The 12,966-nt window shown below is 43.2% G+C and overlaps 1 protein-coding gene across 2 annotated transcripts in view; it reads left to right on the top strand.

The window, feature by feature from the left end:
- Positions 1-12,966, top strand: part of HUNK (hormonally up-regulated Neu-associated kinase) — a 59,455-nt gene that overhangs the window by 15,964 nt on the left and 30,525 nt on the right. For both annotated transcript variants that reach the window (XM_052794863.1, XM_052794862.1), the window contains exon 2: positions 3,922-4,214. In XM_052794863.1, coding sequence (XP_052650823.1) covers positions 3,922-4,214 — 293 coding nt within the window. The remainder of the gene's footprint in view (positions 1-3,921; positions 4,215-12,966) is intronic.

Here is a 12,966-nt window from a genome sequence, read left to right as displayed (position 1 = left end):
GTTGAATGTCAAGAGCCACTGTTGCTACATATTCGGAGTAATTACTTGCTTTATTGTTTATTTTTTTACTTCTGTGCCAGTATTGGCCAAGAATTCAAGTCAGGAGATAGGCATGATGCAGAGACAAAGAGCCCCTACTTGAAACTTGGGAGAGCAAAACTGAATAATTGCCATGTCTTGAGTAGGCTATGAAAGCTCGAATGTGTTTATTTTATGGTTATCTAACATCTACAGTATTTTCTCTACTGAATGTTTTTTCATTCTGCATGAATGAAATTTTCAGGTGTAGGTACACTCATCTACACTGTATGGGAGGCTGTGTATATTAAATGTGTTGGGGCACATTCGGTCTTCACTTACCTTGGTCTAACGTTGGATGAACTCAAGATCAGGGATATTTAGCTAAGTCAACCCTGGAGTAATTGAGTGCAGAGTTTGATTCCTAGGTTTCCTCTATATGCTTCAGAGGAAATTGTATATCAGAGGAAAATCCAAGAAACCCAAGCAAGTGAAAAAACCCCACTGGAGCTCTGCCTGAAGAGTGCTGACCCCTTTGCACAACCCTTGTACCATGGGATGCATTTCATTTAGGAAAGCAAAGTGGTCCTACAAGAAAGCAAAAGCAAAAAGAACTGCAGTGCAAGGGAAAGGACATTGACTAGGAGGACAGGAGAATATGTGAAACGAGTAGTAAGGAAGAAGACCCAGGATGAACAGAGAGGAACAAAAGCTAGAAGCTATTATGGAGAACATCCATATGAAAGTTGATAGGCTGCTTGTGTGTTTGGGTCAACTACAATATTTTCTTTAGATATATAGAGGTTTCTCTAAAGACCCTGACTTTCAAATAGTCCCTGAGATGGAGGGCAGGGGGGCATCTGTCTGAGGTATTTCTGGGGTGCCCTGTGCTGCAGCATGGACCTAGGAGAGGACACGAGGTCCCATGCACATCTGTCCCAGGAGCAAGCAGTATCACACCAAAGCTAGTTTCCTGCCTGGTGTCAGAGATGCAAGCCTGCCATAGCCTTACCTGGTGTTTTACTCTTTCCCCTGTGCAAAGCTGTTGCCAAAATATAACTGTTGTTTCCACCTTTGTCAGCTCTGCTGGTGGATCTCTCAGACCTGATGGAAGGGGCCTTAAAGGGGGAACGGTAGCTCGGAGTCAAGGGTGGCTCTGAAAGCAGCTTTGCTTGTCTGCTGGGATAGGTAGGGTGCCTGACCAAGTATCTGTCAAAATCAGGGACAAAATTTGTCCTTAAGGCACAGAAAGCTAAATCTTTGTGGTAGTGAAAAAGTCATCAAGTAGTCACATAGTTGGCTCTGTCTCCTGGGTTCAGGTGGTTGCCCCTGTCTCCACAGCCATGCTCAGCCTGGGCAGCAGATACACACATGTGTAGTAATGTGCTTTTTTTTGGCCAATGAATTGGGGATGACTTACTGATACGGATAACAGATTACTGCTCCATACTGTTAATACTCCATGGTTTGTATCCTGCAGCTGTGGAAAATGTCAGCGCTTTTTTTTTCTTTCTTTTTTTTTTTTTTTTTTTCCAGAGATTGTATTGTGCTGCCGGCAAACGATCTGGCATCTCATGTTTCTGTAACCCATGAATCTGTTTGTCCTCACCAGAATAACTTCTGTGGTTTGCTGTCTACATAATCCATGCAAGCCTCTGTTTTCAGTTCTGTCTCGTTAGATGGAGGAACGTACTAACTTAAGACTGTTTCCTTGGTGAATCACCTGAGGCTTTCAAAAATGGTGAAGTTAAGCTCTGATTTACCTGTTGTTTTATCTTACCACTAAATGATCTTTCTTTAATGTGACTAGTCAGGAATGTAGCTTCCAGGTGTTTATGGTCCTGATGCTGCTGGGCTTCACCCAGGCAGCTGTCTCGTGTGTGGTGTTCAGCCTTATCTCTTTATCAACTGTATTTCATCAGAATAATCTTTTAGCAGCAGAAATGTATCCAGCTAATAACATACTCAGCGATACTGACTTCTGGCTCGTAGGACAGACTATGAAGCCCCAACTCCTGTAGTTTTATTCTTCAATTCCTCTGCTGATAAAACTTGACTTTGATTCAAGGCATTCGTGTCAAAGGGTATGGGTCTATTTTTGTTGTCATATTTCCAGACCATATTTTTTGTGGCTTTTGTTCTCTGAAGGAAAACCAAAATGTTCCCTAATTTAATCTTTCCTTTGCTTGCAGAAAAAATAAAGGTGCGGCTAGTCAGACTGGAAGCTGTCATGTGCTTGATGTGTGCTTGGCACTTTCTCAAGCTAGGAAGGCGGCCAGATATGTTTTGAATAAGTTTGTCTCCCTGCTGCCGAAGCCCATCAGCCCGCAGTGCTGTGGGTTGTCACGATGTAGTTGGCCCTGGCTGAAAGTGAGTTTGCTGTGAATAGTTAGTTTGTCGGCCGTGAGGAGGGATGTTGTACGAGCTGGAGATGGATGGAAGCCTCTTGGGCTTGTGCTGTTGTCTGGGTGTTAAGGCTAGGGTAAATAAAACTCTGAGGTTTTCCCCACATTTGTTATTCCTTCTCATTGTAGGAGTAAGGTAGTGCAGGAGATCCTCCAAGGCCAAATCAAGGCAGACACCAAAGGTGCGGATGCAGCATCTTTGTGCCTCTGTCTGGGGGGCGCAGATGTGGCATTTTGTGTGTGTTTTGTCGGACCTATACCCATGCAAACAAGACTCTTTCACATCATGTAAAATTCAGTGTCACACGGCAATACCAAGCACCGTGTTTCCCCCCTCTCATCCTGACAAACAAGCAGCTGTCACTTGGGTAATGATGGGCGAGCTGTGGGGTCCAGGTGCGCAAAGGACTTCCTTTGTTGCAGAGCTCTGAGGAAATGAGGAGCCCGGGAGGAGGATTTTGCAGTGCCTTTTGTTGCTCGGCCTGGCACAAGCTGTTAAATCTTTGTCTGGTGCAGGTGACCTGGAAGTCTGCAGCACCCAATCTAAATAAGAAATCTCAATGAATAAGTAAGTGTCTATAAATTTGAGGTAGAAAAAGGCAGATACTTTTACTGCGGCTATTTAGTGAATCCATTAAAACAATAAAAGGAACCAGATTCTTTAGGCGTAGGACAGAACGATATCCTAGTCGGTCCCATCCTTTTGTTCTCATGTGGCATTCTGTACCAGCAACGAGAGGGAAAGCACTTGGATAGCCGCTAGCATGTGCTGTGTCATAGATTGTGGTACAGTCTCCTTAGTTTTATTATGTACTTTCATGATGGGCTTCAGTTGATTTGGACAGCTGCAAGCAGGTGTGCCACTGAGAACTTGCATTAAAAAAAAGTTTTGCCTTCTTGGATTTTGCAGAGTTGCTTGGTTCTAGAAGTCACAAGGGGATCATCTTTTGTGTATGTTTTAAAAGATGAAAAGGAAATGTGCCAAGAGAGTGGTACCAAAATTATTTTGGTTTTCATAGCATGTTTTTATTCTGTTTAATCATGCAAAACTAACACTTGGCTATAGTTTAAGAAACTTGTCATGGAAGCTTATCATCTCAAGTCATATATCCAAGCCAGGAAAAGCCAAAAATGACACCTAAAACTTGCGAACACGAGCCTGAAGAGTTTCTGGGAAAATAGATAAAATAAATGCCCAGCATGAAGTGTGCTAAGTTTTTGGGTATGGTTAATGAGATTGTCTCTTCTCCTTTGTTACCTGTTTCCTTGCAATAACTTTTGTCTGTCATCATACAAGGGAATAAAGAAAGAAATTGTCAGTGGGGCTGGAAAGACAGCTATTCCTCTGACCTGGGCAGTTGTGCCTGAAACCATGGTGTATCAGTTGAGACTGACATTCTTTTGATTTTTTTTTTTTTTGAGGTTGTTTATACAAGGTTAAAGCAATAAATCATTGGTGTGACTACTAACAACCCCCTCTCCTCTGTTTTTTCATTAGGTGGCAGTGAAAGTAATTGACAAGAAAAGAGCCAAAAAGGACACCTATGTCACTAAGAATCTGCGACGGGAAGGGCAGATCCAGCAAATGATCCGCCACCCAAATATTGCTCAGCTGCTGGATATACTGGAAACTGAAAACAGCTACTACCTTGTCATGGAGCTGTGCCCTGGTGGCAACTTGATGCACAAGATCTATGAGAAAAAAAGACTTGAGGAGCATGAAGCACGCAAATACATCCGGCAGCTTATCCTGGCAGTTGAACATCTTCACCGGGCAGGAGTAGTTCACAGGTAATCTTAAAAACCCTCTCTGATAAATTTTATCTCAGAGCTTCTAAGTGGTATTCTGGCATTTATTTGTATAGTAAGGAGACTTTGTTATGAAAACATATTCCTAACAGCTTTTTTGGCTAATCTTCATTATATTGTTTAGATGCTCATATTTTACACATTAGAAAGTATCTGCAGAAAGCCTTAAGTAGGTGTGTAGCTTCAGGTGAGCACACAGGAACCATGCTGACTCCATGTCCTTAAAGATAAGCTTGTGCTTTGGAAAAGTAGGCAAGCACTATTTTGCCTTTTCAAATCTCTGTACCAACATTAACTGATGAATCATTTCACTATTTCTTTGAGGAGGTGGTTGTGTCTGGTTTTTTTTACTTGTGGAAGTACAGCGGTATAGGGAGACGAACTGATTTGCCCAAAGCCTCGCAGTGACACAGCTGGGACGAAGCCTGAATGGGACCACAGAAGTCCCTTTCTGCTTCTCTGCTCTTTCAGTTTGTTGTATTGCCTCAACAGGACCTCAAAAGTTTGAAGGCTGTGAAGTACAATGCAGAGTATGCAGCTGTTCAGTTCATCTCACAGTGTCTTCTCAGGAGAGATCCAGAGCTGTTGCAATACATCCCTTTCTTTCTTTAGGACCTTTGTTCAATCAGTTTATAAACAGGAGTACGCCACAGAGTTAAAAGTTTACCTGGGTTCCAGGGGAAATGGGACAAGTTCATCAGAGAGGAGTCTGCAGAGGGTTGCTGAATAAGGAGTAGCTACCTCTGCCTGAAGTCCCTGAGCAGCAAGTGGTAGAGGCTGGGAGAGTGCAGGTGGAGGTATCACACAAGATTGCCTGTCCCTGTACCTTTCTCCACTTATGTGCTTTTGGCTGCTATGGAGGCAGGAGGACAGTGGGCTGGGTGGACCTTTGGTATGTCTCCTCTTCTGTTCTTAGGTGTATTGTAGGGTATTGTCTAAGAAGTAGACTCCACTTTCTAGTTTGGGGCCAACTGGTGTTAAGTCTGGACTCCCACATACTTCCCAAATGATGCTGAGCAAGCTGTGTAGGCCCCATCCTCTTAGGTTATGTAGGCACGCCGTAGGAGCTAGACGCCTGAATAGTTTTGAGGATCTGGGTCTTAATTTCCTTGGCTGCACTCACTCTGTAGAAGATGGAGAGCTGTTGTACATACCTGTCCACAGGGCTGCTGTGCAGGCAGCTGGCAAACTGCCTGAAGGCAGCCCACAGCCAGCTCCTCCAGCTGTGCCCAGCTGTGCGCTGAGGTGCCCAGCCGTGCGCTGAGATGCCATTGGGTGCATCTGTCTTGGTGGAACTCCATGCACTCTGAAAACTGCTTTTTTTGTCTTGAGTCTCTCTGCGTGTTCCCTGTGATCCATTAGGGATATGTGCTACATGCACGTACAACCTCGGGTGTGCTGAGGTCTCATCTTGAGCTAAATTTCTGGTATTGCCAACAAATATTTGAGCAGCTACCAGGTCTATTCTGCAGGTTCTCTATCAGCAGCTAAACTGCTGACCTCCTTAAATTATTAACCCCACAGTTTGGAGCATGGACAAGGAAGAAGTCTACTCATTGCTTTAAGGGATCAATTGATATCCAGTATGTACAGAGAGAGAGGAAGGAAAAAGGTCAAAGTTTCTGAGATGGGCAGAGGAAAACCCGGCAGGAACAGATGAACATGTTTAGCTTTTAACAGCAGTATTGAGTTCAGCAGCAGCAGTTCCTCTCCCTGAAAAATTTACCCTCTGCATAGCGGCTGAAGCGCTTATGGGGGGTTGGTAGGCTTGGTTTTGATTCCCTTCTTTTTCAGAGAGGATTCAAACCCATATTTTATACAAAAATAGCTTGTCCACTAGGTACAAGCTAGAATCAACAGGCTACTGTGGTGGCAAGAAGGCAAGGCTCTGCAGTCCAGAGAGGACATGAGCCTGAGGAGCCTGAGTTCCTGTTTGGATGCTGCACACTCGCAGCAGTTTTGGCCCTCACCCCTTCTTTCTCTCTGCTGTCTCTGTGAACATAAGCGCAGCTCACAGAGACTGAAGCGTGAGGGACCTTTGTAAGCAGAGAGAGGAAGCAGCCCTGGAAATACTGACATGCTCTGCTGCATCTGGCAGCTGAGCTCTGTCTGTCCAGCCCCGTGGCGTTGGATTAATCCTTACCCCAAAGGCAGCGTACTCTATCCACTCTATTTCTCAAATCACAGCGTGGCACAGAGCTTGTTCTTGGGAGTCTTCTGTCTGGGTAATGAGCAGGTCCAGTTCTACTTAAACTGATAAAATTTGACAGAATCACAGGCAGTATATCTGCAAGTATTTTCTCTAGCTTAACCACTCAATGTCTTGACTTATTCTGCAAAAAAAGTACGTAGAGCAGTGTAGAGATGCAGGAAGAACACTGGTGGCGTGATCCAGATTTATTCTTCTGGCTCTCTGGGAGCAAGAGAGGGAGAAAGAATAATAGTTACCCCAGGAGTTGTCCTTCAGCATCTTGGGCTTTTGACCGTGGCAACTCTAGAAACAGACTACTCAATCAGCAACTGAAGAGGGGGAAAAAATAGTGCAGAAGTCTGATTCATTCTCACCCTGGATGAAATGGCAATGTTCTGTTGTTGTTGTTGTTATTTTTGTTATTTTTAAAGCAGATAAAAATAACAGCACTTTCATCTACATGGTGATCTGTGGGTGTTCGCATTCACTGCGTGTGAAACAAAACATGGCATCCTAGGCCAGAAAGTGGTCTGCTGTTTGTCTCTCTCCAAATGCTTTCATCATTCACATTGAATGGGGCAGGACATTGAAAAGTGTTCACTGACTATTTTATTACAAAAAATCATTTGTTTTGTCTGCATTATTCAGGGAATAATATAGATGACTTACCTTGTTCTATAACTCAGGATGAAAAAAAGCCAGATGAAATAAGTTGCATGAAATTTGCTTACATTATTTGATGAATATTACTTGGTAAGCTTCATTACTTACAATCAAGACTTGGCATGGCAGAAAAGCACTCTGATCTTTGGACAAGAGCTGGGACCCAGAACTCAATGGAAATGCTTCTGTTAAGAGGCATTGATGTGTGAACAGCCTAAAATTTAAATACTTCAAGAAACCTCATTTTATTTAGAGAGGTGAAAAAAACCCAAAACTCGTCTTTGACTGTATAGATGTATTTTAAATTATAAATATTTCATTTACTGTGATGGATGAAGACTCCAAGTTCCTGAGTGCAGGAGCTACATCTTCAGTGAGGGGTGTCCAGGGCTCAGAACTCCTTGGCTGCTCACTTAAAAAAAAAAAAAAAAAGCTGCTATGCTATGTATAATTTCATGTAATCATTTGTGTTTCATTCCTTCTATCAGTAGAGCTGGTTGGTTGCTAAAAATATACTTGTGACAAGCTCAGCTGTGAATCAGGTAGGAATATTTATCTTTCCCTCTGACAGAGGAAAACAAACCCAAATGGCAGTATCTGGTGAAGCTTTCTCTTTTCAGAGGGTGTTTACATAGGCCTTCATGCTGTCAAAAAGCAGGATGAACAATAAGCCCCTTGGGACTGTAAGGACAACAGAGAAAATGAAGTGAAAGCCTTGGTGCTTGCCACTGCATCCCACAGGAAATTCTCAACAACCCTTTTAAAGTAATTTTAACAAAATTCAATCCTATTCAGTGCAATTACTGTCAGGATGTCAAAGAAAAGAATTTAATAATGTATTGGTAGCAAAGATAGCTTTCTGTATTCCCCCTTTTTCTGTCTTCGTGGCAACATATTCGTACCTTCCACTGCCATTTTGTAATTAAAAGCAGATCAGGAGTTTGAAAGACACACAAAAACCCTGAGGTTTTGAGCGGGGTTTATGTATTTTTCCATGATCTCTTTCCCTAGCAGACTAAGTTGGTGCCATACAATCAAGTTGCTCAGGGTGCTACAGGATTCCTGCTTTGGTACCTGCTACTTTTAGGTGTTGGCTTTGATAACTTGATCCTATTAATTTTAAGTGCCAGTAGTCTGGCTGCTGATGCAATATTTATGACAGATTCTGCACTACAGAACAAAGTCTCCTTTTGAAGTGCAAAGCTGGTTTGTCTTTCTATCTTATGTCAGACTTCAAAATTACCTTTGGGCATTCTCTTTTGGAGTACTCTGCTGTAAACAAAGTAAACATCATTTTAGTGAAGACAATAGACTGAATTCCTCTTTTACAGAGGCAACTGCATTGAATTCAGTGACGTTGTGACTGATAGAAGAATCAGGCTCAATAAGTAGTATTTTGATAACAAAGCCTTTGAAATGTATATTGATGTGATGATGGACCCAAATCTCTGCAACCTTTCCAGCTCACCTCCTGCTCTTGCATAGGGCTAGAAAGTGGGCTTGTGGGGTGGGAGTTAGGAAGCGATTTTTCATGGTGCTGTACTGATTAAAAATAAGATGCAGGAGACAGCAGCAACCGCTGCTGCTTTGCAGCTGCTTGCTGGTAAAACCTTCCTTCTCATCCCTCCTCCCCCAGACAAGAAATAAAGTGTGAAATGCAAAAACTTCAATTTTGCTGTCTGATGCCTGCAATGGCACTGAATAAGCTTCTTTCAAAAGCACACTGAGCTGACAGCTGAAGCCTGGGGTAGCTCACTCAGGGAAGCAGGCTCATGTGTTGCTCGGTGGAGTCACTGGCTGGAGTTGGGATTTCCAAAGTGGTCTGTGAAGGTCTGAGCAAAGCCAGAGACATATCAGCCCCATCAACAGCAGAACAAACTCCCAAACAAACCATCCGATAAAGAAGGCGTATTTTCAAATACGGGGAACGCTGACTGTATGCTGCTAGCTTCACAAGCTGACAAGGCATAAATATATGCTGATTCTCCACATTGTGGTAGTGCAGCTTGGTCTTTCTTGAGTGTCGTCATTAGTCATAGATTTGACTGACTTGTGCTATAGTTAGGCACTCTCAGCATCATGGAACTAACCCCTCAGAAAAAGGTAAAATTTTTTATTCCTTTAATATTTAATTACTGAGGGTATTTTGAAGTTTTTCAGCAATGAATGCCGAAAATATGCTTAAGGGGGAAAAAAAAAATATCCTTTAGTCCTATTTTTTGCGACAGTAAGGAACAAGATCAGATTTACTTCAAGGAGGGAAACTGAAGGTCTCCAGCAACTGTGTTTCTTCTCCCCACCTCAATCACATGCAGTGTGGCACGTGCTGCTGGCATAAAGGAGTGCTTGCCCAGCCCTTCTAGTCGCAAAGCAGCTGTGTCCAGCTCTAGGAACCCACCAAGAAGCGCAAGCCATGTGCAAAACTATGAGGACCTTTGAGTCCGCAGGGACCAGCATGTGTACCTGATGTTCAGTGCTCTGGGTCTTCCAATGACTTCAGCAAGGCCTTCAGTTGCTGTGCGTGTTGTAGCTGGTAACTCACATTCTCCCTTGCAGTATGCAGCTATTAAAAACACGCAAAAACCTCCACTGACTAAAATAAATAAGGTGGTATGTTTACTTTTATTTGTTAAACCATTTATAATATAGTGCATGAAATTCAGGGTTCCCTAACACTTTTGGGTGCAATGGTGCTACTTTTTCCATTGCAATGAATTAATGTCAACATTCAAACAAAGCAGCAACTCAGATAAGCCTCTCTTTGTAAAAAATAATTACAGTTTGAATCAGACAGAACTGACGTAATAAAGCATTTAAGAAGTTTGGGGAAATCGGTCCTGTCTGCACGATGAGCCTAAGGCAGATATGTAGTTGGCTTGTACCACTGCACTTTTTGTCAGAAAGAAATAGTGGATAATCTGGTGCGTTGTTAAAGTTACCGAAAGTATTCACTGAATAACCCTTCTGTCCTGACGGCTACAGATCTTGTCCAGACACGCAGCCTCTATTTGCACTTCTCCTGTCCTGGCTGCGGGTACCTGCCATCTCTATGCCCTGCTGCCAGCCTGCTGCAGGGGATCGGGCTGCCCGGGGGTCCTGCCCGGTGCCCGCCCATGGGTCCACATCTGCATAGCAGTGGTTCTCCAACTATGGCTTAGTCTGGGGATTTTTGGTTTGGTTTCGTATGGCTTTTGCTTCGCATTTCTAAGGCTGGTTCGTGTGGAATCTTCTCGTTAGGTTGTATCAAGGAGTAAAAACTTGTTGTCCTAGCTCGCAGTGTCACACCAAAAAAAAGTGCTTTCATATTGATATGGGTTGACAAAAATGTGGTGCATATGGACCATTAGATCAGTTACCACCTTACCAGCAAATCTGCTGAGAATAGACATATGGGTAAACATCTTTAATTAACCAGGTCTGATTGCATTCTATACTGAGGCTATATTTAATTTTTTTTTTTCCTCTGATAGCTTTAAAATGCCCTGTAATATTTACCTTTAGTTTTATTTTTTTAACCTTGAATCCTTTTAAATATCTTTTCTTGTGTTTATGTTTACCCCTCTCATCGCTTATTTATTATTCTAACTGCCTCTGTGTCTTTTCTCCTCAACCTTAGAGCTTTCATCTTTCCATTCCCTTGCCTTTATTTTTAAAAGTCTTACCTCTTCTTAGCTAATGTTTGATATACTCAGAGCTTCCAAATGGTCTTTCTCCTTCCTTTGGGACGTTGTACTAAGCACTGCAGTGTATGACCCGAAGCTCCATGTGCTTCTGTTGATTTCAGTTCAGTTTTGGTTTGGGGGTTTTTTTTGTTTGTTTTTTTCCTCTTTCCCATACTTTTTTCGGCAGTCTCTCCTGTTAAATTCCCGGCCCTGATATCTTTCTATAGGCTAATGGCCCTGTCTGTGAAAACCTCCACCTGCAAGCAATAAAGACGTGAAGAAATAAGTCCTTTTTTGGCAGTAGAGGGAAGTTGAGTTGATCCGGATCCATCTGGCAGGGCATGTCCTCCTTGTAGCAAGCCATTTCTCAGCGGCAGCGGTTGCCCTATGAGGGAAGCTGCTTTTGGAGGACACGGGGCGGTGGGTCTGCAGTGCCGTCACGGCGTGTGGAGTCTCCTGTGGATGAGGAGAGGGATGCTGTGGATGCCAGCTGGGCTGATCGCATGCACGGCCCGGAGCTGGTGCTCGCCTTTGGAGTGGGAGCAGGGCTGGAGAGTGGGCTCTTTGTAGGCTGCATCTTGGTCAAAACACGGCCAAATGTGGTTACATCTCTGCCACGGTATTTGAAATTAGCTGTCACTTAACGTGGCTGTTTTCCTCAAGTTAACACACTGGGTTATTGCCAGAGGAGGGAACATAATCCCCTCCTCCTGTCTCTCAGGCTGGTGCTTTATTGACTGAGTTCCATTGCTTCTCTGAGAAGAGGACTGGTGCAGAAGGCAGTTCTCTCCTCAGGAAGTGTTTGGCTAGATGCTGTAGGAAGGCCTGGATATTGCCCCTGAATACCTGAAATTTGCAAAATACTCTCTTTTGGTAGATTTATACAGTATTTCCCCTGTTTCTTTTCGCACATGAAGCAAGGAAAATCTGCAAGAAATGCTCACTGGGGAGTAGAAACATCTGTTTGGAGAAGATCCTTGTGGTCATATTGATGAAGTGAGTGGCATCCTACCTGCAAGTACTCTTCTGCCTCAGGTTTATTTGATACACAGCGTGGGCATAAAATGAAATGGAGAGGAATGTTTTAAAAAAGGTTTGGAGTTGGTCACAGCTATTTTTCTTTCTTTCCCAGATCCTTTCTTGTGGAATTACTTTGTCTGGTTTGGTTGGTTTACTTGTCTTATTTTATTAAGCCTTATATCTTCATCTGTAATAGAGGCATCCTTCATTACTCCCTTTGCCTTACAAAGGCAAAATACCGTGGATGTCACTGACTTCCCATAATTATAGCTGATGGCTTTATTATCCAGATTTTTCCAAAGAGTGGTGGGAGAAGCATCACTGCCTGTCTGAGCTATTGATATCCCAGCATGCTGATTGTTAGAAATATTTTATGTCTGGATGGGGGAAAAATTCTTGTGATAAAGACACAGCAACTGCTAGAAGTCATGGACAAGTTGTGTAGCAACCTAAATGATTTTTTCATATTATACTTAATGCTTAGTCTGTACAGTTTGGGCTTTTGGGGTGGTTTTGTATGTGTGTGTGATCTCTGGGATATTTTTCTTTACGTAGAACATGGCTTAGGAAAGCACAGTCATGTTCTTGAGTGACGGAAGGGCACATGTAAAGTGAACAATGTGCTGACGTACATATCAGAAGAAGGGTTGGTTGTCTTGTCGAAGGGGACCGCTTTCATTTTATCCTCTCTCTCCCAAAACTGGTCCAGGCCCCGATCTGTGCAGTGGGTCTGTGGGGTCAGGCAGGGTGGCATGGTGGAGAAAGCACTAACATGGCACTCGGAAAACCTGTGTGGCTTCTTCTCTTGGCTTTGTTACTGGCATTCTGGATGGCATTGAGCAAGTCATTTCAATCCCTCAGCCTCAGTTTTCACCTCTACAATATGGGAGTACCAATGCCGACCACCTCTATAAGGAGTTTGGATGCTTCATCCCCAGGGAAGGTTGATTCTGGTCTCGCTTGCAGACAATAGCAGCAGACAGACGTTTGACTCCTCAGATCTCTGCAGAAGATGGTTTATCCTTCAGCAGTGGCCAGTGAAGAGCCTTTGGTTGTGAAGAGTAATGAGAAAGTGACCTCTAATTCCAAAACCATATATCTGAAATGTTTCCAGTGTATAAGATTTCTGCAAACTTTTAAGTATGTGAGAAATCTGAAGAACCTGATTAATTACAGGATGTACTGACAAATGTTTATC

The sequence above is a fragment of the Harpia harpyja genome, chromosome 8, assembly GCF_026419915.1.
Source record: "Harpia harpyja isolate bHarHar1 chromosome 8, bHarHar1 primary haplotype, whole genome shotgun sequence".
Taxonomy (NCBI): Eukaryota; Metazoa; Chordata; class Aves; order Accipitriformes; family Accipitridae; genus Harpia; species Harpia harpyja.
Note: the sequence above shows the minus strand (reverse complement) of the source record. Positions and strands in the feature narration are given on the sequence as shown.